Genomic DNA, 24129 nt, shown 5'->3' with positions numbered 1-24129 from the left:
CTCAGCTCAGCTCTGCTATTATCCTCACATTAAGGGTTCGTTCACCTGCCTGCAGATGATCTGTGAGCTCGTCGGTTGTAAATTAAACTCTAAGCACACTGAGGGTAACCGGGAGGCGTTCAGGGCCTGCAGTGCAGAGCTGCAACATGAAAAAAAGGGATGGGGGCTCAGATCTCCTGAACAGGGTGGAAACAACACGGTGGGTTTGTGCTGTTTGTGATTCCTGCTCCGTCACTCTGGTGGAGACCACTGCAGCTCAGCAGCGCTCCCTGCTGACCCTCTGATGAAGATGTCAACAGTATGTAAACTGAGCTGATGTGCTGCTGTTTGAGCCCACGTGGTAGCGTACGTCCAGTATGGGAGAACTTAGTCACCGGTGCTGTCTTTGCTTGTGCTCTAGCTTTAGCCTGTTTGATTGTTTGTTTTCTATTTTATTACTGCCTAAAAGGGGAGGTGGGGGAAACACATGCCTGACTTCTCCTGTCAGAGGTTTTGTAAGCTCAGTGGAAGGGAAACGTGCACAATGTAAATCATAAAACAACTGAGTGGGGCTGTGCTGCAGGTGGATCAGTGCTGTGGACAGTAGCTGTGGAAAAGAGACTGGACAAAGACTCTCAGCCTTAAATACAGGACAGAGGATGATCCGATCATCTTTCAGCTAACAGTGTCGAGCAGAAGGACGGCCGGCTGATGCGTCCGTACGAACCCTTTTGTACTCACTCCTGTGTATAAGGAGGTGGCGAGGGGTTGTGTAGTTAACCTCAGTGATAGGTTTGTAGCATAAACCTATTCGTTGGAACGTTAAGGACAATTTAATTACATAGCAAAGCAAGACACGAGTAGGCAAAGTTCTTCATGTTTCCCGTGCACGGGAGAGAACCGGACAAACGCCGTTCCTTCGCTTCACCCCAGTTGCTCTCGTCCGCTCCCCCGTAACACTGCTCTTTTATTGAGGTTACATGAATATACATATGACGTTCATTAACATATGACGTCTACATACAAACAAAGAGTACCTTGCCTGTGCGTGCGTGCGTGCGTGCGTGCGTGCGTGCGTGCGTGTGTGTGTGTGTGTGTGTGTGTGTGGTGGGGGGGGTCAGAGTGTGACCCCATAAAGACTTCCCTAAACCTGCTGGTCTGGAAGTCCAGCAGTTCATCTAAACAAAAGGCACTTAGCCTAAATCAGATATAGATACATTTATCCTAAATGAACAGAGGGAGTGACTTTAAGTCTGATTTCAGACTATGTCAGTATTAGTTAAGCCAAGAGTCGGCAAAAGCTTTATGGCCCGGAAAGTTCTAGTTCCCACAACATATTGTTGGATTAGTAAGCAAAACTTTTCTGTGATGAAGATTTTTGGGGTCGTTGTTTTAGTGATGGGTTCATTCTGTCAGTTAGGTTTGGCTTGTTTTCTTATTTCAATAGAGGGAGTTTTACTAAACATGGACATGTCGAGGAGCGGCTCATTATTTCTGTAACAGTGCACTTAGAGAAAACTGTCAGGTGTCGCCCCCTTTGGTGATGATGTTTTGTGCTCTGATGAGCTAATAATCAGCTCTCTTTTCCTCCTTCTTTGTTCTAAGCAGGCCTGCAAGATTGAATTAACAGCGCTGTAAAACATTGTTGTGAGAGCAAATATAAGGTGAGCTTTTCCAGATTACAATGGGCTGAGGAAAAGGTCACCTGTGGGAACCTGCGAGTTCCTGTCTAAAGGATTGCAGCGAGTCAATCCAGTCCAAGATCATAAAGAACTCTTTTTCTAAAAACAAAAGAAAGAACAAATAAATGAGCTCATATTGATGAGGGTGGAGACTCTGATGCTTTGCGCGTGAGGCTCCACTTGTCTGCTGTGCAGCCGTGACAAAGACTGGACCAGCGTTAGGATGAGTAGATGTTGACAAACAATTCACGACGCCGGTAAGAAAAGGGTGGATGCTTTGCTTTGCTTTTGGCAGGAGCACAAGAGAGAGAGAGGGAGACCAAAAGGTTCACATGAGAGTGGAGCTGCAGACTCCACCCTTGGGCGGCTAATTTTGGGTTGCTGATGTTTGCTTTAAGAAAATGTTGTTTTATTGACTGGGTTTAGATGATGGTGTCACATTATATTGTTGGGAAAATGCCAAATGCTGAAGGGGAGAAAATGTTTGATATTACTGATGTTACCATTAACCAAAGCAGGCCACTGTAGAAGTCAATGACATTTTATAGAAGGAAAACAGAACCAAAGCCAAATGTAGGAGTTATATAGGGGATTGGTGGACTTGTCACATTCCAAATCCAGTTATGGAACAACAAACACTGGTCCAAGGGAAAGGGCAGGTGATACGAGGTGGTGCTGGAGGAAAACGAGCAAAGTAAAGACAGCAAACCTATTTTGGTTCGATTTGATAAAGTCAAATTAAAAGAAGTACCATGACACTCAGAGGATCAACGTGAAACTAAAACATACGCACATTTTGTATGAAGCACATGACTGATAACTGTTGTGTTTTAAGTTTAGTTTCTTATAGCACAGAGTGGATCACAGTGAGGGAAGGACAGGGGGGGAACTGAGTTTAAATGTGAAGTTGATGCTAATATACAGGTTTTGTTTCTAGGTCGTTCTGGGGATGCAGGCTCTGGGTGGAGCCAGGAGCTGAAAAGATCGAACATGATAATTAAACTGATTTTATTATTTAAACACAGGTTTGCAGGCCCGGAGCAAATATACTCGAGAGGAGAATCGCTGAGGTTTCCTGAGAAATGATCTGATGAACCTTTTTCTTTTAATTTTCTAGTTGTGGTTTTGTTTGACACATGAAGATGTGTCAAAAGGGGGAGTTTTAGGTCTAATTTGAAACAATGGATTATATGATCGATGATGCAATTCTACACTGCAATCATCGAGTCCATCCTCACCTCCTCCATCACCGTGTGGTACGCTGGAGCCACTATCAGGGACAAACAGAGACTGCAGCATGTTGTGCGCTCTGCTGAGAAGGTGATTGGCTGCAGACTCCCATCTCTGCAGGACCTGTACGCCTCCAGGACACTGGGGCGTGCAGCTCAGTCACAGCTGACCCTTCTCACCCTGGACACAGTCTGTTTGACCTGCTCCCCTCAGGCAGGAGGCTCCGGTCCATTCGCACCAGAACCTCTCGCCATAAGAACAGTTTCTTCCCCTCTGCTGTTGGACACATGAACAATAACCGTATGACTGTTCCCACCACTACCACGTGACCCTACGCTGTGTTCACTGCATCATTCCATGTTTGGCCCTGATCACCACCTGCACTCATGTATATATCTATCTACTTAGCACTTTTAATCCTTATTTTTATTTTTATTTAAGTGTTATATGACAGTATGTTTGCACTGAAGCACCGCAGCAATTTCCTAATGTTGTAAACCTGCTCAACATTTGGCAATAAAACCGTTTTTGATTCTGATTACTGTCAGCATTTTAATCGCTAGTTTAAAGGCTGCAGCTGTTGCTCTAACATAAATGTAACAGGCCTCAGTGCTGGTTCTAATAGTCTGAGCTGCTTCCAGCTTTATTTGTGAAGAGCACAGCAGCTTACAAAACACGTAGCTAGCTCGTACAGCTGCGACGTTAAACTTTCATGAGCTAAGATGACCTTAAAATAACGGGGCTACGTGTGGTGATGCTAGCGTTAGCCACGTTAGCGCGTTAACTTCACAGGTGGTCAGACTGAGTAAACAGGCACTAAGTCAGAGGTTGGGCTCTCCGTTTCGCTGCAGGATCCCTTCATTCATGCAATTTATGCAGTTTATTAAAGTGCAATTGGAAAAAGGATTTTGAAATGCAGTTTTTAAAAGCATTTCAAAAATCAGTTTATTAAATGGGAATTCAAAAATGAATTTACAAATGCAGAATTTATTCTATAATTCATTACTTAAGCACAGAATTCTTTATTTCGATGCGCGTGGCTCTTGTGGTCCTCCATACAGGAGTGAGAACGTGTTGGCATTTGGGTCGTCCTTCCCCTCATCATAGTCTGCCACGCAGGCCGTGACAGAAAAGCCCACTAAAAGAACGCCCACCAGACCAAAGCAATGGTTTTGACTTGATCAGCATTAACCCCGCCCCCTGACTTTGATGGGTGAAGCTGACAAATAAAATGTATTTATGAACAGCGATGCAGGGCCAGGAGTAGCAACGTGAATTAAATAAATACATCATTAAATAATTCATTAAATGTGTCAGTAAAATAATCAAAATAGAAAACAAACCAATAATTGATTAAATATGTAATTAACTAATTTGAATTGTATATAAACAAATATTGAAAAATTTTAAATGAAATTAATGGATAATTCATTATTAATATATATCTTTAATTGATTATGTAGATTTTTTAAATTAATTACTGAAATAGTTCATTCATTAGTGATGCATTTATTTAATGCAACCATAAAATTATTGCTAGTTTAAGTAAAATCAATTTAAGACATCAATATTAAAGGTTAACTTATGATAATGAATACATGCAACTATAACTGATGACATAAAAATGAGGATTTCTTAAGCTGAAGCCAAAGTGCTGACTCATTTGTCATGTTACTCTCAAATGTTTTCCCTAATAACAAGAACATAATTACACTTTAGCCACAAGAGGGCAGCAGCATTAATATAAGTCACATGTATATAAAGGTACAGTGATTATATTACAGTGATTTTGACAAAAACAAAACAGTTGATGGCAGTGTGTTTTTCCATGACAGAATAATTACGCACACCCCACTTTGCAGTTATTTATTTGTAAAAAATGTTTGGAATCATGCATGATTTCCGTTCCACTTTGTGTTGGTCTTTCACGTGGAATTCCAATAAAACTGATTCATGTTTGTGCTGTAATGTGACAAAATGTGGGAAAGTTCAAGGGGGCCAACACTCGGACCGGCGGCCGCCTCGGGTCTCTGCTCCTCCTGCCTCCCCTTTCCCTCATCCACCTGCTGCCTCTGTGGAAGCTCCGCCATAGCCACCACCAAACAACTGACTTATTTCTACACATCGACCAGCATCCGGCCAATCCACCACCTTCCATCGTTTATACCGTTACAAAAAAAAAAAAAAATCATAAAAAAATCACCATCAGTATGCCCGATGGCCAGTCCAGCTATGGTCGTGCCATCAGTTAACCCTTCACGTGGCAGCTGTGACACGCGTGCCCAGGGTTGCCGACCCCTGCTCTAAAGCATCTGATTTGGATTCCTGAGATCAAATATATTTTCCTTTGTGTTTGTTTTCTTCCCATTTGTGGCTTTAATGTAGTGTTACATCCTGTTTGTTTGCTTCCATCTGTATACATGTCCAGATTCACTGTTATGTTTCTATTCTTACATTGCTGTGTGATCACTGTTCCCTCTGCTGACTGATGTGACCTTTTGTATCTCACACTGATACTTGTCATATTTGTATCTGCGCCTAAAAGATAAAAAGTTTTCCATGCTAAAACACAGCTCCACCTCCTGCAGTTCTCCCTCTGAACCACTAGATGTCTCTGTTATCTAAATGAAGACGTGCAGCACAGCAACCAGAGCAGCGCTCAGATCACACGTGTCCTGTTATTATGTATAAAAGCATGAAACAGGTGAGACAGGTGGGATCAATATTAATGTTGTGGAAATATATGAAAAAGCAACAGAAGAGTGAAAACATTTCGTGTTTCTAGAAAGATCTTTCAGCTCACAGCTGCTCACAGACTGTATTTACAAGTGACAAACTGCAACTCTACAGTACATCTACAGTATATATCAAATATATTCTGTATTCAAATCTATTGAGTGATGTTTGAAAGTCTTTCCAGGTGAGTTTGATCCAGGAGGGTCTGAAGCCAGAGTCAGACAGAGACTGTGCAGAGACTGTAGAAGGACAGAGCAGCAGCAGAGCAGTCCAGATACACTGATGATCCTCTGTCAGATCCAGAGGGACACACAGGGATGATGCTGGACTCTACATTGTGTCTGACAGTGGAGCTGTTCTCAGAGCAGTTCACTCTGCAGCACTGACAGTCATCTGCACTTCTTCTCATTCCTCTGTCAGTCACTGCTGGATGAAGCTCTCCTCTCCACCTCCCAGTAACATGGCCCAGTCAGAGCGTCTCTACACACAAGCTGCTGCTGCTTCAACCTCTCTGGATCATCAGGACACAGCTCCTCCTCTCTCAGCACACACACCGTCCTGTTTACCATCATCAGCTCCACCTGCAGAGAGAAGAAGGAAGAGCAGAGGAGATAAACGCGTGTTTCCAGAGACTCTTCATCAGCTGTCAGTCAGTGATGCAGCACATCCAGTATAAAGAGCAGCAGGGACTTCAGTGCTGGGACTGTACTAGGACTCATTGTTGCTTCACTTTTTCTAATCTTTGGATTTTTATTGAAGTTGATGAAAATGTTTTTCCCTCCTAGTTTGAGTTTGGACTTTCATTCATTAGAAGAACCTTGGTGTGTCCACTCTGAGCTCTGTAGGAACCCCAACAACAAGCCCAACAATCCAGATGGACGGTTCCAGCTGTTAACTGGAGGAATTCCATCCAAACATCTGCTCTCACTAAATTCTTCCTCACCTACAGACTGTGTTCTTCACTGCTTTAAACTTGGAAATGAATGCAGTCATTGGTCTGCGTGCTGCTTTGTTCAGAGAGCTGATTGGCTGTTGACAGTGTTTGATCAGAGCGTGTCAGCCGTTACCATGGTGACCATAAAGGTCAGAAACAGGAAGTGTTTGTGTCCAATCCTGAAGCCTGTCACCATTCTCCTCTCACAGCTTCACTGAGAAGCTGCAGCTTTACAGGAAACACTGGATCTTTGTTTCATACTGACTGTGTTTAGTACAATACTGCTGACAGCACCACCCACTCACTCCATCACTCTACTTACAGCAGAGTCTTCAGTCTGTAGTCTGGACTCTGCTGAAGATCAGACAGCTGCTTCACATCTGGATCCTTCAGGTTGTTCCAGCTCAGGTCCAGCTCTCTCAGATGGGAGGGGTTGGACTTCAGTGCTGCTGCCAGATAATCACAGCTGATCTTTGACAAACCACAGCTCCTCAATCTGTATAAAGAATGAAAGATGTAAGTTTATTAGACAAAGTGCTTGAAATCATTCAGTGTTTCATCATCTGTTCAGAGCTGAAGAAGGTTCAGAATGTAGAAGTTTAGAAAATGGAAACTCCAAACAGCTGAAGCCAACAGGAAGCAGCTTCAAACAGGAAACTGTGCAGAGTTTCAGACTATATGTCCTGATGCAGCCAGTTGGATTTTGGAGATTTGAATCTCTGTTCTGTGACTAAGTCCTTGAATCATTTCTTCCAGTTGGTCCAACAAGACAGACTAAGTGTTGGACATGTGTTGTGGCTCCATTAGGGGAGCTTCTAAATGTGATGTGATGGCCCCTCTGGGTCTGTCAGGTCACAGCACTGAAGAGAGCTCAAACTGGGCACACAGTTGTTCCAGTCTGGACCAAAGACTCTATACTGGGACTGAGGGACTGCTTTGACTGCACCCACTGGGACTTTTTAAAGGCTCATGTTCTCACGTAGATCATCGATTTCTACTTACATTTCTTTCTGGGAAAAATGGGGATTACTTTGGAAACAGGAAGTATTTTCCCCAATAAGCAGCCCTGGATTAGTAAATCACTCCAACATGTTCTCAGGCAGAAGAAGCTGTCTTGTTATGAGGGAGAGAAGAAAAAGATTGAGGCACAGAAACTTGTTGAAAGAGAGATAAAGCAGCTAAAATCAGGTGTAAAAGTAAAGCATAGGATGAGCTGAATAAAGGACACTCAAGGCTGGCTTGGAAAGGAATGAAGTCCATGGTGGGGATGCAGAACAAGGAGCAAAGATGAATGTGATGCTGAATCAGCAGAAGACTTGGACTCATTTGATTCCAGCTTTGATATCATTGATTTCAATGAAGAGCTTTGTGATTGTAGCAAAGGGCTGGTAGCTCTGAGAGTCCCACTGATGAGGTGTTTGTGTGGAAATCTCTTAGTGGGACCAAAGAGAGAAAAAGCCCTGGTCCTGATGCTGTGGGAGGGAAATGATTGAAGTGTGCTGTGAGGAACTGACTGGGAGATCTTCACACATTTTCCAGTCCTCCTTGGAACAACCGGAAGTTCCCAGCACATGGAAACAAAGGTTAAGTGTCCTATGGCACTCAGTGATGATGGTGCTGTGGCCCCACCACCTCCACCTCTTTGTAAAGGAACTAACTGTAATCTGAAGCTTCAAATGGAACTAAGACTTCCTCCACTAGGTGGCAGTGTCTGATGAGAAAGTGTTAGTGGAGCTGGCCTGGAGTCAGAAACAGGAAGATGCAGGATTTGGGCTGAAATGGGGAAAAGTGGTTCGCACTAGTGCCTTAAAGCAAGAAGGTTGTAGGTTGAAGCTTGTTGGCCTTTCTGTGGAGGTTGGATGTTCTCCCACAGTCCAATGAAATGCTGCTTAGGTTCATTGGTGCTTCTAAATTGGCTGTAGGTGTGGATGTGAGAGAGTGCTTCTCTGTCTCTCTCTGTTGGCCCTGTGATGGACTGCTCACCTGTGCAGGTGGACCACGCCTCTTGCCCTATGACAGCTAGGGCACAGGCTGCAGCCCTGTGAGCCTAAGCTGAATAAACAGTTAGCAAAAATGATCCATAGATGGCCTGAAATCCCCCAGTTAGCAGTTTGGTAGATAGCTATGACATGCTAATCCCATCCAGCAGCTGTATTCTACCTGTAAGCTGATCCCTGCTGAGCCAAAGCACTTTTTCATATACAAATTACAACCTTTAATAGAAACCTATTGGTCAGCATCTTATTAGCCTGCTGTTAGCTTCATTCCACAGAAAACTGAGAGAAACTAACAAAGTTGATAAAGAATAAAGAGAAATGTGCTGATTTAAAGCCTTTGAAGTGCTTCAGATGATCTCTGTCCACTTCTGTCCACTCATTCATTCATGTAAGCTTTCTAATGCAGCTTTGATCTTCACAGTCTGCTTCATGAAACTCATTCTAACCCTGAATGTCAGAGTGTTCCTCCTTCTCTTTCCCATCATTCATGCTGGCAGTGGAGGAGATTTGGATGTTGGACTGTGTTTTGGATGATGTGTGTATGTTTGTGTTGGACTGCTGTCTGTAAAGCAAACGCACATTTTGCTTTGGATTTCAGTGTCAGACAGACTTTAAGGTGGAATGTAGAGTTGGAGAGTTTCACAGTGAATTATCCAGTGGAGGATTTTTCTTCTTCTTTGAAGGTTTGAAATGTGAACATTGTTCTGCTGCAGTCAATGGACTAAACCAGAGAAGAAGAAAACAGACTTTACCATGAAGATCCTCAGTGTGGATCAGTATAATATCAGCCTGATGTCTGCAGTTTAGTGTCAGCACAACTTTCACATCATATTCATCTCAGCACAACTAAAACATGCTGACTGACCCCAGAGTTTCAAGTCCACATCCTGGACTCTCCAGGAAACCACACAGATGCTTCACTCCTGAATCCTGCAGCTCGTTCCAGCTCAGCTCCAGCTCTCTCAGATGGGAGGGGTTGGACTTCAGTGCTGCTGCCAGATAATCACAGCTGATCTCTGACAAACCACAGTCCCTCAATCTGTATAAAGAATGAAAGATGTAAGTTTATTAGACAAAGTGTGAGCTTGAAATCATTCAGTGTTTCATCATCTGTTCAGAGCTGAAGAAGGTTCAGAATGTAGAAGTTTAGAAAATGGAAACTCCAAACAGCTGACAGAGTTCATACGCCTTTGTCAGGGTCAAATTCAAGCAAGACCATGTGAAAATTAAAACACATCATCCTAGGTGAACTTAAACACCTTTGTTCCCCTTTTGTTAAGACATAGAAAAGTACACCACACAAAAATACTGCAAAAGGAAACGGTCGCCTTATATACATAGTGTATAAACTCAAAATGCACATTTCACTTCAAATTAAGATTAAGGCTTTGAACAGATCACATAGTTCAGTTCAACATATAAGACTTTAAGAATGCACAAGCATCTACTTAAAATCTATTTAATTTATCATCCATGATATTATTTTGTACAATTCCAATGTATTTTGTTCATCTCCCTTAAATAAACAGGCAGTCTTAAAGTATGAAATATTCATATACAAACACATATAAATGTGTGTACTGTCTCAGTGGCTGATAGTACCCCACAGGCCTCAGTGTGAGCTTGAAGACATTTATAATGTTTAAGTAGTTTAATGTGCAGGTGCTGACGATAAACACATTTTGAATGAAAGCCGGGGAACTTTGGTAGCACAGAAACAAGTGGCTATTCTTTGTGACTATATGGATCACTCACAATACCATTATTTCACACAAAGGCACCAAATTAATACTCAAAAAAGCTGCAGCAATACACACAAATATAAACAGTACTTGGTGACAACTTTGCTTTTAGCCTTTAACCCTTCTTGACTACTTTTGATGTGGCCTCTATATTTTACCTTTAAAAACAGTTTATCTTGCCAATCTGTTATTTTCTCATTTTGACCAACTGTATCAGCACAATTTATCTAAATTCAGACAAAATTTAAAATACAAGTAGAAAGTGATATTTTGACTGTAAAAACCACACACATGTTTAACGAATCATCTTCATAACTTGAAATGCAAATAGAGATTGTACACTTTTAAAAATACGCACACGTTTTGCAAACAACAAAGTTATATGGTACTATTTACCAAAAAATGCAGCCAAGGCTCAGACGTTTTTCATATAATCATTTCAAACTATTTACAGAACAATCAGGTGTCAAACAATAGTTTGTGTCACTCTAACACATATGAGAACAGCACAGGGATAAACCTGCAGGTCTGACAGCAGGTGTGTCACTCAGCGTTTACACTGCAATCTGCCTTTGTTGGCTTTAAGGCAGCAACTGTGACGATCACTAGTAGAACTGACACACAAAACAAAACAACAGCTACACACTAAATACACAAGACAACAAACTAACTTGAGACCAAACACGGTAAACGTCACAAATCTCTCACGTATCAAAACTCTCTCTCTCTTTCGCTCACTCGCTCTCTCTTGCCGGTCACTCCTAAAACTTCCCCCTTTTGCTAAACAACCAAATGTCATGTTTCCATATCATTTTTGATTGGTCGACATGGTACATTTTCCCACCTATAGGGCTTTGGAGCGTGATGTCACGGGAGATGGGCCACGCCCCCTTCCGCCATGACAGTAGGCCAGCCAAAGGATACCATTTCAGCTATGGATCGTACGTGTTGTGTTGTCGGTTGCAACGTTAGATCACACGATCGTGAAGGCAAGAAGCTGGATAACGGGCTCTCTTTTCATCGTTTTCCGTCCTGGAGGCAACGTGAGGGATCCCATGTATCCGATATTACTAAACAAAGACGTCAGGCTTGGATTGCAGCGGTGAGACGAGCGGATATCGAGTTCTCTGCAATCCCCAGCTTTTTGTTGGTTTGCTCACGGCATTTTCTTTCCGGTGAGTTCTAAATTAATTCATATCACTCTTGAAAGGCTTTTAGTGTTATTTTCAACGTGCTGAGGTCATAGATAATGAGATAAAACATGCTAATGTGTGATGCTGCAGAACCACATCATGTCGACTGAGTAGCTTATGATTTGGCATTATTGCAGGCAAACCAGCATATGAAATGGATGTAACAAATCCAGACTGGGCACCAACACTGCACATGGGGCATGACGACATACCTGTATCAGACTCGGACCGGCACTCAAGGCGTACGCAACGGAAGCGAAAAAGAGCACCCATCGGAGGTAAACAACCCCCCCCCCCCTCTAAAAACATACTAAATTGCTATCACTGTACACTAATCCGCACATAACTTCCAGATGAATCACACACCTGTCATTGGAATATTGGTGTACATTTACCTTATGTCTAATTTTATCTTACAGGCTTTCGTTATGCAGCTGCAGAGTCTGAAGGTGTGCCCCGTGCAGAAGTGATTGATGAAGATCTGACAGAAGACCAACAGCAAAATCACAATGTCATGGAGGCAGTGGACAGCAGTTGTGTTGGACAAGTGGAGGTTGAGGTACCAGCTGCAAATGTGGATATACTGAAGAAATGTAAACCTTTTAAAATGATGACAGATTACAAACTCTCAGCTGTGTCTGTAATCAAACCTCTGTAACTTTGCTTCACTTCAGCAGCATCAGCTCATGTTCACATGTTGATTCATGGTTTGCTTCAGTTTTTGATGGACTGCAGAATATTTTGAAGGTTATCTGCTATAAAAAGCCAGAACAGGAAAATCTGCTTCATGTGTTTCTGTTTGATCCTCAGTGACTTTGACACAAAGGCCTCTGCTGTGATGATCACACCTCTGATCAAGTCTCACAGTGTCAGCTTTGTTTTTATACATATGGATATGTGCTGATAAATGATCAGAGTTATAATATTTCCCACTGTCTGCTGTGTGCCGTGACCTTTGACCTGCTAAAGACAGTCAGCTGTGGATTATTCATTGTTGTGTCTGATACTGTGAGGAAGAACACTACACAGTTAATCAGGGTCCCCTCTCTCTGAATCAGGAAAGGTGGGCAGGCCGCGTGTGGGCCGCGGGCCATACGTTGAGTCTCACTGTTTGAAATGTGAACATTGTTCTGCTGCAGTCAATGGACTAAACCAGAGAAGAAGAAAACAGACTTTACCATGAAGATCCTCAGTGTGGATCAGTATAATATCAGCCTGATGTCTGCAGTTTAGTGTCAGCACAACTTTCACATCATATTCATCTCAGCACAACTAAAACATGCTGACTGACCTCAGAGTTTCAAGTCCACATCCTGGACTCTCCAGGAAACCACACAGATGCTTCACTCCTGAATCCTGCAGCTCGTTCCAGCTCAGCTCCAGCTCTCTCAGATGGGAGGGGTTGGACTTCAGTGCTGCTGCCAGATAATCACAGCTGATCTCTGACAAACCACAGCTCCACAATCTGTATAAAGAATGAAAGATGTAAGTTTATTAGACAAAGTGTGAGCTTGAAATCATTCAGTGTTTCATCATCTGTTCAGAGCTGAAGAAGGTTCAGAATGTAGAAGAAAATGGAAACTCCAAACAGCTGAAGCCAACAGGAAGCAGCTTCAAACAAACACAACAAGAGAAAAAACTCTGAATGTTTCACATTAAAGTCGTACATTTATCATAAAAACAGGACAAAGACTTGAAAAAGTCGTGTTTTTCCTTCCAGGAACCACAAGGCTTCACTTTTAAAGGTGAAGTGTGAAAGAAATGGACATATTTGAAGTCCAACACCTTTTTCCAGTCACATTATTAAAGCAGACAAACTACAAGCTCATTTTCACTCCAACAAGTCATCTTCTGACCTGGACTAACAACACTGGTCTCTATGTGCAGCTGGCTGTGAGACCAGTGCTCAGGGAGCGTCTACAAAGTGCAACACTGAAAGAACATCACACACTAGCTTTGTCCCAAAACGTCGGCTGCATCCTTCGGAGGACCCGGTATTCGCGGTCTACGTGGGCCGGGTCCTTCAAAGACCGAAAAGGCTGGAAGTGCGAGGCTGTGAAATGGGACGGTCGAGCCTTCAGATTTGTGTCACCGCTGTCTTTGTGGAGTTTAATAAACTCGGCCGTCTGCTCCTTGCTATCTAAAATATAACAGGACACTGGCGTAAATTCTCGACCGTCTCACACTTCTGTTTAATCAGTTTCCTGTTTAACGTTTATTCAGCTGTGTGAAAATCCCGGAGGAACTTTGACCTCAGCCAAACCGATTTACTCCGGAACAAATAAAACACAGAAAAAAGGCAAACAATTACATTTTTAAGTTATCCGAGTGACTTATATATCGTGTTTCACCTGAGTAGCGAAAGAGCGGAGTCTGAAAACGATGAAGCCGGGCGTCCGCTGCTCTCGCCGGCTGGAGTGACCATTGAACCCCCCGGCTTGCTAGCGAGCGGGTGGGTAACAGACGTCTCCGAAAACGTCGGCACACTTTTGCAAATATGTGATGTCTTGATAAACCAAGCAGATATTTGAAGTTTACACAGCTACTTTCTCGCCTGAAAATATGTTAAAAGTTTATTTTGTGACCCAGAAAGATTAATAAGAGTAATTTGAAAACTTAGTAGCTGCCGCCATTGTTGGCAGCTGAAATTTGGCTGGGCCGCGCTATGAATTCTGGGATATGGTGGGCCACGAAGGACACACCCGACGAATCCTTCAAATTCGGGGAAATGAAGGATGCATTTGTCGGCCACATTTGAAGGAGTCGACAAATACGGACAGCCTTCATCGCCTGGCTGTGACGTAATCGGCCTTCAAATGCAGCCTCTGGAGGATGCAGCCGACGTTTTGGGACACAGCTACTAATTTGCTTCCATCATCCAACCTGAAGAGGAAACAGAGACGCCTCCCCTTCAAAGTAAAAGCTGCTCCTTTTGGACACAGTATCAAAGAAAGTCTACAGTATAACATAGAAAAGACAGAACAAAGTTTTGGTTGTTTTTAAATTGTGCAGAAATGAAACTACACTAAGCTCAATTATGTGACAGACATTTCATCCCATGTCAGTTTGGCCTCATCCTGGGCCGGATTATCCAGCACACACTCTGACCACAGGTCCATGTTGAGCAGGATGAGCTGCTGGCTAATCTGGAGGCTGTAGCAGCAGCTCACAGTCACAGTGGATTTCCACTCATGAAAAAGCTCTGGCTGCTTCATTTCTCATCTCATATCAGAGACTTTAAAGCTTCACTGAAGCTGTACTGTGATGCTTCCATATCCCAGTGAGGCCTCCATAATGATTTCAGCTGTTCTGTACACACACTGTGTGCCCTGTATGGCTCAAAGTCTCTGCAGCCTGTTTTTATCTGCTATCATCAGATCTTCATCATCCTCATTCACATCCCTCACACACTCTACAGCCTCATCAGCACTGACTTCATCTTCACTGACTGATGGAGCACAACATGAACCTGTGGAGGCTGAAACACTGTCCTGTCAAACATCTCCCCGTCACCACTCCACTTCTGTCAGCCTTTAAATGAACCCTGCTCAAGTCTGTCACTTCTGTTTGGAGCCAAACGAGGTTAAAGATTACGCCACTACATTCTTGTCTAGAAAATATTAAAGTGTATTTGGTGACACACAAAAAAGGGTAAAAGTATAGTTTGGGTCCACACATGTCCAAACCCTGGTGTGTAGGCCTACTTAGTATTGAGAAAAGCCCACTAAAAGAACGCCCACCAGACCAAAGCAATGGTGTTGACTTGATCAGCATTAACCCCGCCCCCTGACTTTGATGGGTGAAGCTGACAAATAAAATGTATTTATGAACAGCGATGCAGGGCCAGGAGTAGCAACGTGAATTAAATAAATACATCATTAAATAATTCATTAAATGTGTCAGTAAAATAATTAAAATAGAAAACAAACCAACAAAATATGTAATTAACTAATTTGAATTGTACATAAATACTTAATGAATTATTTTAAATGAAATTAACCGATAATTCATTGTGATTTTGTTTTGTGTTTTGATGAGCTAATAATCAGCTCTCTTTTTCTCATTGTTGTTCTAAGCCGCTTATCCAAAGGTAAGGCACTACCTGTTGAATTATTTCCAAAGTGTGCCAAATTGGACATTACAAATTAAAGTCTACTCACTGAAATTACTGGGGAATGTCTGCTTTGATTTTGATGAGAATCTCATGACAGTACTGAGGATTTAATGCAGTTGGACCGCTAAAAATGATTGAATGCGGTTGGACCGCTAAAGGATTTAATACGGTTGGACCGTGGAAAGCAGTTGGACTGCTGAGTGATTTTAGTATATTAGGGAATTTGGTTATTGTTTGGGGTGGAGCCCGTATTGGTTATAAGGTTGGACCTGCTTCAGTCTTACACTTTTTTGGCTGTTTTACTGTTGTTCCAAAGTATTATAAATTATTCAAGAACGTCAGTTGGACTGATAGGAAGCGCAGTGCTCAGAGGTAACGCTTGCCAATGCCAAGGACGCTTAGGCATTGTCCTCGAAGAGGGATAGTCAGTTGGTCACTGTGGAGCTTGGGGCACTCCAGAATAACTAGGAGTTAGAGTCTCCTTACCGTTTGGAACGGTAGTCTGCGCTTTTTTGGCCAGCAGAAGTTGGACTTCGGGCGTGTAACTTTAACTTAAAACTTCGGGGTAAGCCTTGGCTGTGAAATGCCAAAAATAGAGCTTCAGGCAAAGTTTGGGTTGGTTGACGCTTTTAAATTGAGTTAGGGATTTTAGAGATGAGGCCAGAAACTGTTGGACAGATACTGGTTAATTGATCACAAAAAAGTTGGACTTTATCGGTTGGACCGTTAACTTAAATTTGTCGAAATTGTTTAGGTGCTAAAGCTGCCAGATGTGACAGTGGATGTAAATATAAGACGTCTTTGTAATATAAAATAAGAGATCTCTGTGTGAAAGGAGTCTGAGGCAGTGCTGGAGCTATTTTTAGACTGTGTGTGTGTGAGTGTGAAAATGCAAATTAGTCAGCAGTGAACTGTTTAAACCACAGTTGGTTTTACAAATACTGCTGCAAACATTGTTGAGTGTGTGTTTAAGACGCCATTTATGTTCATTAGAGGGCTATAAATAAAGTTTTGAGTTGCCGTAGTGAATGTATAGTAATTGACTGAGTTTTGATATATAAATATAGTGAGTGCACTGTATATATTTAAGACTAACATATTACTTTTAGGAGTAACCTCTCATCAGCAATAAATGCTGGTGTGTTTTATTTTTTTCTATTCTATGTGTGTGCTGTGAGAATTAATAGAGGTTTCAATTGTTTTCTTTGACTTGCTCTTTCTGATTATGAAAGGCATGTCTGAAATACTCTTAGGAAAGCGTGTTGTGAGTATATTCCTCAACTCTTGTCACAGTTTAAGTGTGTGAATGCTGTGAGTAGCAGGCTTTGAGTGATTGGGTGTGATTTGTACAAAATAATAAATAATAATAACACTATGAAAGTTGATAGTAGAGTGAGTGCAGAAGTGGAAGTGTGAGAGAAAAGGCGGTGTGTGTGTGAGACGATCTGACAAACGCAAAGAATTTAGTATATTTAGAAGTGTGTGCGTGAAATAAGGGTGAATTGTTTTAGATCAAGACTTAGTAAAACAAGAGTTTTATTAGCCTGTAAAAAAAACAAAACAGGAGAGATAGAAACAGAAAATATGGTTCTGAGCAGCTGCAAGGTTGACAGGAAATGGTGTGTGTGACAGGAACTTTGCATGCCCATAAAAGGAACTGACTGTGACAAGTGAGCACACAGAGAGAGAAACATACGAGTTAAACTCCAGGCAGATGAAGCAAATGGAGGTTTTAAGAAAAGAAATGAAAAGGATATTAATTGTATGCTTTAGTGTGTCAATACAGGTGGACTTCTTTCAACCTAGAATCTTGAGTACAAAACCATTGATTAACAGAATTGGGAGGAAAACAGGCCAGATTTTGGCTTAAAATTTTACAGCTTGACCTCCCACTTGTCCCGATCCTGAGAAGAAGCTCATAGGACAGTTAATCTCCTGATGAAGACCGACAGAACATCGTGGACTTCAAGAATTAACAGCAGGCAAAAGACAGTGCAACTGAAACTACACTGACGATACCAGCAGCAGCATGGAAGAAAAGCACGTGATGGAAAATGCACGGTGAACTGCAGGCTGGTAAGAACAGTGTGACATAACTGTTTAAAGACACTGAATGGGATATTTTGCCAGGCTGGGATTTAATCTAAAAGGAAAATACTGAAAAGAGCAACGGAGAAGAAACAGAGAAGAAACAGACTGTGTTTGCTGGGGATCACAAGACAACAAAGGACACTAAGAGAAGGGCACAGGGGCCAGTGGGAAGGTGAAGCCCAGACGAGTTCGACTGCGAGAATAGAGGGTACAATTGGGTTGAAATTGAAGCCGGAACTCAGGATGGTTTAGGGATGTCCACGTCACAAACAAAGAGGTAAACAAAAAGAAGGTAAAATAAAGAGAGAAAATAACTGACAATTACATTAATGAATAGAAGACACACATACAGATATTACATAGATTTATTTTTAGGATAAAGGGGAGAGCTTATACGTAGAAATGACTTTTTATACATATTGCATTTTGTGCCTTTAAGGGAGTTGTGGCTCAATTCGTCTCTTGTGGGTCACGAGCCTTTGGCTAGCGCTATGATTAGCCAATCTACTGTGAGGATGATATGAGTTATTGAAGGATTGCACACGCTTACAGACACAGAGTCCATAAACACACATGACAGTATTGATTCCAGGCAAAAGGCCTCAAATTAATTTAGCATTTAACTGAACTTGAGCTGGCCCTGTAACAAGTGACAGAAATGAGGAACTGAATAGGAGTTTCTTGCTTTAGAGAAGAACCAAAGGAAGGAAAGCATATATTTTGGTTAAGTCTGATAAACTAGAATGAGAAGGTATTGTTACATCAAAGGAACAAGATGAAATAAAAAGGCTGTACCAAAAACAGGCTATAACATAGGAAATGTGAGTTTTAAAATGAAGTTAGTGTTAACACACAGGAGTTGTTTCAAGGCAGCGTTTAGCTGTGATAAAATGTATGCAGGAGTAATTGCTTATATGTTTAAACTTAATTGATTAAAGTGGTTGTTTTTTTGGATCTTTTAGTAGAATAGGCGCTTATAATGATTTTCTTGTGAAAGGAGATTCTAGGTCAGAGTGGAGGCCTTGCAGCAGCGAGAGTTCTGTGTACAGGATGTTGATGATTAGATAAGGCAAGCGACAGGAAACGCATGCAGGGACGTGAAAGCAGCGTTTTAAGAGTTTTAAAATGATGAGTAATGTTGAAGAATATATATAAATACAAGTCAATAAGTCAAGAAGATAATTAGGATCAGGCTTTTGATTAAAGAGTCCCAAAGATGATAAGTTAGGGAGGTGCAGGAAAAGGTGTTTGGTTTGCTTTACAGAAGATCTCGGCGACCACAGGGGGGTGAGGATCCTGGAGGCCCGAGGCATGATGGACCACAAGAGAGGGACGCAGAAAAAACCTAATCTTACGCATGGAGTGTTCTCGAGGGGGAGCTGGTGTTTATTACTGGACCACTTAGATGACATGAGGTTGTCTGATTTGCTGAGCCAGAGGACGGCTAGAGAGGGTCAGAGCGGGAGTGGTGACCCCGATGTCCATGATGCCATGGATGGACATGGAAGCAGCTGAGTGGGCCGAGGAGTGACCCAACACAATGTATTGTGACCTCTGGTGTTCCAGAGGTCGAGAGAGGGAGTATTGAGATTGGAGAGATATTTTGCTGCTATTGTTAATAATCATCATCATTACCATTGCATTAATAATATAATCTACAGAATTGATATTGCATTCAGATGTTTAAACAGTGTGTGTCTTTCAGAAAGACTAAGTTGCAGGCTGACAGGAAGTTGCAGGTTTGAAGAGTGTGTCTTTTGCAGAACTGAAACCGAAAGCAGAGTCTAAGTGCAGGTTATTTTGAGGAGCCTTTAAGGACGAGACACACACTTAGTTAAAGAGAATCATTTATAGGTGGAAGTTTAATCATGTTTTGCTCGGGGTTGCAAAAGAGCAGTTTGTCGCAGAACTGCTGCTGATGTGTCAAGATGATAAGCGAGCATCCGGCAGTGACAGGAAGTACCTGCCATGAAGATAGGAGATAATGTTCTTTTAAACTGTGTTAAAAGTCATTGTGGTTTTGATTTGACGTATGCATATATTCTGTTTGTGACGTATGAGGGGGCGTCATTAAATTCAAGCCCTGATGGTATAAAATATCTGTTTATGCTTTGATTAAGTCGGAGATCAGCCCGGTCTGCGAACGGAGCTGGTCTTCCCACGCGTGTATTTCATTAAAATCAATTGTTTGACCAAGTTCTGGACCATGGTTGTTTGTACTCTCCTTCCCCAATATTTGAACCTTAACATTAGTTTACTCAAAATAATTTTAAGACATCAATATTAAAGGTTAAGTTATGATAATGAATACATGCAACTATAACTGATGACATAAGAATTTGGATTTTTAAGCTAAAGCGAAGGTGCTGACTCACTTGGCATGTTACTCTCAAATCCTCCCTAATAACAATAACATAATTACACTTTAGCCACAAGAGGGCAGCAGCATTAATACAAGTCACGTGTATATAAAGGTACAGTGATTATATTACAGTGATTTTGACAAAAACAAAACAGAGGTTCATGGCAGTGTGTTTTCCATAACATACCAACCAAATTAAATAATAAAAACTTTATAACTTACAGAGCTTTTTTAGAGACTTTGACCACTGGCAGCAGCCTCAGAAGAGCCTCCTCTGAAGCAAAGTATTTCTTCAGGTCAAACACATCCAGATCTTTTTCTGATGACAGTAAGATGAAGACCAGAGCTGACCACTGAGCAGGAGACAGTTTATCTGTGGAGAGACGTCCTGATCTCAGGGACTGTTGGATCTCCTCCACTAGAGAACGATCATTCAGTTCATTCAGACAGTGAAACAGATTGATGCTTTTCTCTGCAGACAGATTCTCACTGAGCTTCTCCTTGATGTACTGAACTGCTTCTTGATTGCTCTTTGAGCTACTTCCTGTTTGTGTCATGAGGCCTTGCAAACGAATTTGATTAGTCTTCAGACCCAAGAGAAAACGAAGGAACAAGTCCAGGTGTCCATTGGGGCTCTGTAAGGCCTTGTCCACAGCACACTGGTAGAAGTATTTCTTTGAAGATTTTCTTGTTTGAAACACCTTCCAAGTTGTTTCTTGCTCTTCCAGCAGATTGAGTCCAGAGTTGATGAAGGTCAGGTGGACATGAAGAGCAGCCAGAAACTCCTGAACACTGAGATGAACAAAGCAGAACACCTTGTTCTGGTACAGTTGGTTCTCCTCTTTAAAGATCTGTGTGAACACTCCTGAGTACACTGAGGCTGCTCTGATATCGATGCCACACTCTGTCAGGTCTGGTTCATAGAAGATCAGGTTTCCTTTCTGCAGCTGATCAAAAGCCAGTTTTCCCAGTGACTCAATCATCTTCCTGCTCTCTGGACTCCAGTGTGGATCTGTCTCAGCTCCTCCATCATATTTGATCCTCTTGACTTTGGCCTGAACCACCAGGAAGTGGATGTACATCTCAGTCAGGGTGTTGGGCAGCTCTGCTCCCTCTCTGGTTTCCAGCACATCCTCCAGAACTGTAGCAGTGATCCAGCAGAAGACTGGGATGTGACACATGATGTGGAGGCTTCGAGCTTTCTTGATGTGGGAGATGATCCTGCTGGCCTGCTCCTCATCTCTGAATCTCTTCCTGAAGTACTCCTCCTTCTGTGGGTCAGTGAACCCTCTGACCTCTGTCACCATGTCGACACACTGAGGAGGGATCTGATTGGCTGCTGCAGGTCGTGTTGTTATCCAAAGGCGAGCAGAAGGGAGCAGGTTCCCTCTGATGAGGTTTGTCAGCAGCTCATCCAATGAGGTGGACTTTCTTGTTTCAGTCAGGATTTTAGCTTTGTTGAAGTCCAAATTAAGTCGACACTCATCCAGACCATCAAGTATGAACACAACCTGGAAGTCTTCAAGCCTGCAGATTCCTGATTCGTTAGTTTGATTAAAGAAGTGATGAACAAGTTCCACCAAGCTGAACTTTTCCTCTTTCAGCACATTCAGCTCTCTGAAAGTGAATGGAAATATGAACTGGATGTCCTGGTTGGCTTTGTCTTCAGCCCAGTCCAGGCTGTATTTCTGTGTTAAGACTGTTTTCCCAATGCCAGCCACTCCCTTTGTCAGCACTGTTCTGATTGGTTCGTCTCTTCCTGGTGAGGCTTTAAAGATGTCTTCTTGTCTGATTGTTGTTTCTGGTCTGTCTGGTTTCCTGGATGCTGTTTCAATCTGTCTGACCTCATGTTCATCATTGACCTCTGCAGTCCCTCCCTCTGTGATGTAGAGCTCTGTGTAGATCTGATTCAGGAGGGTTGGGCTTCCTGCTTTAGCGATGCCCTCAAACACACACTGGAACTTCTTCTTCAGTTGGGCTTTAAGTTCACGTTTACAGAGTGGAGCAAATATTTCTGAAGGTAAGAAATTCAGAAACAAATATTATATAATAAATATCATAGCCTTTCAGTACCCTGAAAGGATGAATGTCTATTGGTCCATTTCTTGAGCTATTAGGAAAGATCAATATTCAGTCTTTAGAGAAATTCTCTTACTGCTCTGCAGATGGTCAGCCATCTCATGCTGCTTAAGTCTCCTCAAGAAGTGGAGTGTGATCTTCAGAAATGCTTCTCTGCAGCTCTTTCTTTCATCTTCATCCTCACCTTCAAACATCTCCTCATCCTCCATCTGGCTCTTTAAAGTTTCTGGGTGATCTGGACTCAGAAGCTTCTGGATCTTCTTCAGCTCGTTCTTCACAAACATGGTGATGTTGTCCTCCAGCCGCTGGAAAAGAAAACTATATGAATTACCCAGTGGTAAATGGACTGGTTCTTATATAGCTCTCTTTGATACTCTGTGCACACAAAGCATTTATACAACATGCCTCATTCAACCAAGCACATTGTTCTATGCTTAAATACTTTCTTTCACACTCTGATGGATGCATCAGAGGGCAGCTTGGGTTTAGTACGTTACCCAGTACATTTGCCAGCCAGGGTTTGATTCACAAACCTAACTAGTAGCTGACCTGCTCCCCTCCTGAGCTACAGTCACCCCAATCTGACTGAAATCATGGAGCCCAAACTCTGATGTATGTTGGACACACTGACAATCCTCTGGTCCACAAAGTGCAAAGCTGATAGTGAGGGTCATTGGTCAACTGCAGCTTGAAGAGCGAAGGTATATTTCTAATTGTTACAAATCTTTATGGACATAATAACGAAGGTCAAAATAAACGTCTATTGGAAAATCTAACAAATGTTATTTCAGAGTTTAAAGTTATGTACCCCACAGATTACATCCTAATAGGAGGAGACTGGAACATGACCTCAGATGAATGGATGGACAGATGGCCTCCTCGCTTAGGAAGGAGGCAACAGAATAACATTATTGAGAACTTTTCTAGTGATAATAATTTTACAGACATTTGGAGAAGTTTGAATCCTGGAGTTAAGAATTATTCATGGTTTAAACCTAATGGAGAAAGCAGGTCAAGAATTGATTATTGGTTAGTGAGCGATGACATTTTGAGGTGTACTTCACCATCTAAAATCTCCAAAGCACCCCTATCTGATCACTGTTTCATTGATCTTGTCTTAGAACCAACAAGGATGAAACGTAGTAGCAGGGGATATTGGAAATTTAATGCCAGCCTTTTAAATAAGGACAAGTATTGTGATAAAATTAGACATAAAATTACAGATATAAAAAATGATGACTCAGTAGTGGGTAATATACAGAAATGGGAACTTATTAAATTCAAAATCAGAGAATTCACTATAAAATTCTGCAAAGAACTGAACAGGGAAAAACGGGAATATGAAAGTAATTTACTTCGTGAAATAACTCAGTGCTGTAGTAAAGAAAAACTAAACGTGCAAGAGAAGAATAAATTGATGGAGTTACAAACTAAATTAGACGATCTTTACCTAGAGAAAGCCCAGGGTGCCTTTATAAGATCGAGAGCCAAGTGGATTGAGGCAGGTGAAAAGAACTCATCATATTTTAGTAAGCTGGAAAAGTGCAGACAGCAGAGAAATCTAATCTCAAGCTTGTTGATAAATGGGACTGAATGTAAAGATTTCAGAAAGATTGGAAAAGAAGTCTTCACTTTTTATTCCAAATTGTACTCCTCAGAATATTCAGCAGCTGATTCTGATAGTTTCTTTGATAAGATTCATAATCTCATCCCATGTATTGACAAGCCGTTCAAAGATCTGTGTGATTCAGAGCTTAAAATTGAGGAACTGGATTTGGTGGTCATGAAAATGGCATTAAACAAGTCCCCAGGGACAGATGGACTCACTACTAATTTTTATCAATTCTTCTGGAAGGACCTAAGAACTTTATTGTTTGATGCATTAAAGGAATCGATAGAGAAAAAAGAAGTGATGCCGAGCATGAAACAAGGGCTGATAACCCTGATCCCTAAATCGGGTAAGGATAAAAGAATTTTAGACAATTTAAGA

At 41.9% G+C, this 24129-nt stretch overlaps 1 protein-coding gene across 1 annotated transcript; it reads right to left on the bottom strand.

The window, feature by feature from the left end:
- Positions 1 to 12765: 12765 nt before the first annotated feature.
- On the bottom strand, positions 12766 to 22439 carry LOC146716568 (protein NLRC3-like). The gene is made up of 3 exons (XM_085452551.1): positions 22216 to 22439; positions 20283 to 22074; positions 12766 to 12958 (listed from the first exon to the last, which is right to left on the bottom strand). The coding sequence occupies exons 1-3, from the start codon at positions 22421 to 22423 to the stop codon at positions 12766 to 12768; spliced, it is 2193 nt and encodes a 730-aa protein (XP_085308677.1). The 5' UTR covers positions 22424 to 22439.
- Positions 22440 to 24129: the final 1690 nt, after the last annotated feature.

This window comes from Copadichromis virginalis, linkage group LG3 (genome assembly GCF_057382275.1).
Source record: "Copadichromis virginalis isolate Kocher_CV1m ecotype Utaka linkage group LG3, C_Virginalis_male_GT1.1, whole genome shotgun sequence".
NCBI classification, from domain to species: Eukaryota; Metazoa; Chordata; class Actinopteri; order Cichliformes; family Cichlidae; genus Copadichromis; species Copadichromis virginalis.
Note: the sequence above shows the minus strand (reverse complement) of the source record. Positions and strands in the feature narration are given on the sequence as shown.

Bases quoted from the DNA above. Each gene is read 5' to 3' on its own strand.
- LOC146716568 (XM_085452551.1), bottom strand. From the start codon at position 22,423: ATGTTTGTGAAGAACGAGCTGAAGAAGATCCAGAAGCTTCTGAGTCCA. The intron at 22,075-22,215 runs GTAAGAGAATTT...TCTTACCTTCAG, and splicing joins GGCTGACCATCTGCAGAGCA to AAATATTTGCTCCACTCTGT. The intron at 12,959-20,282 runs GTAAGTTATAAA...TTCTTTATACAG, and splicing joins AAAGTCTCTAAAAAAGCTCT to ATTGTGGAGCTGTGGTTTGT.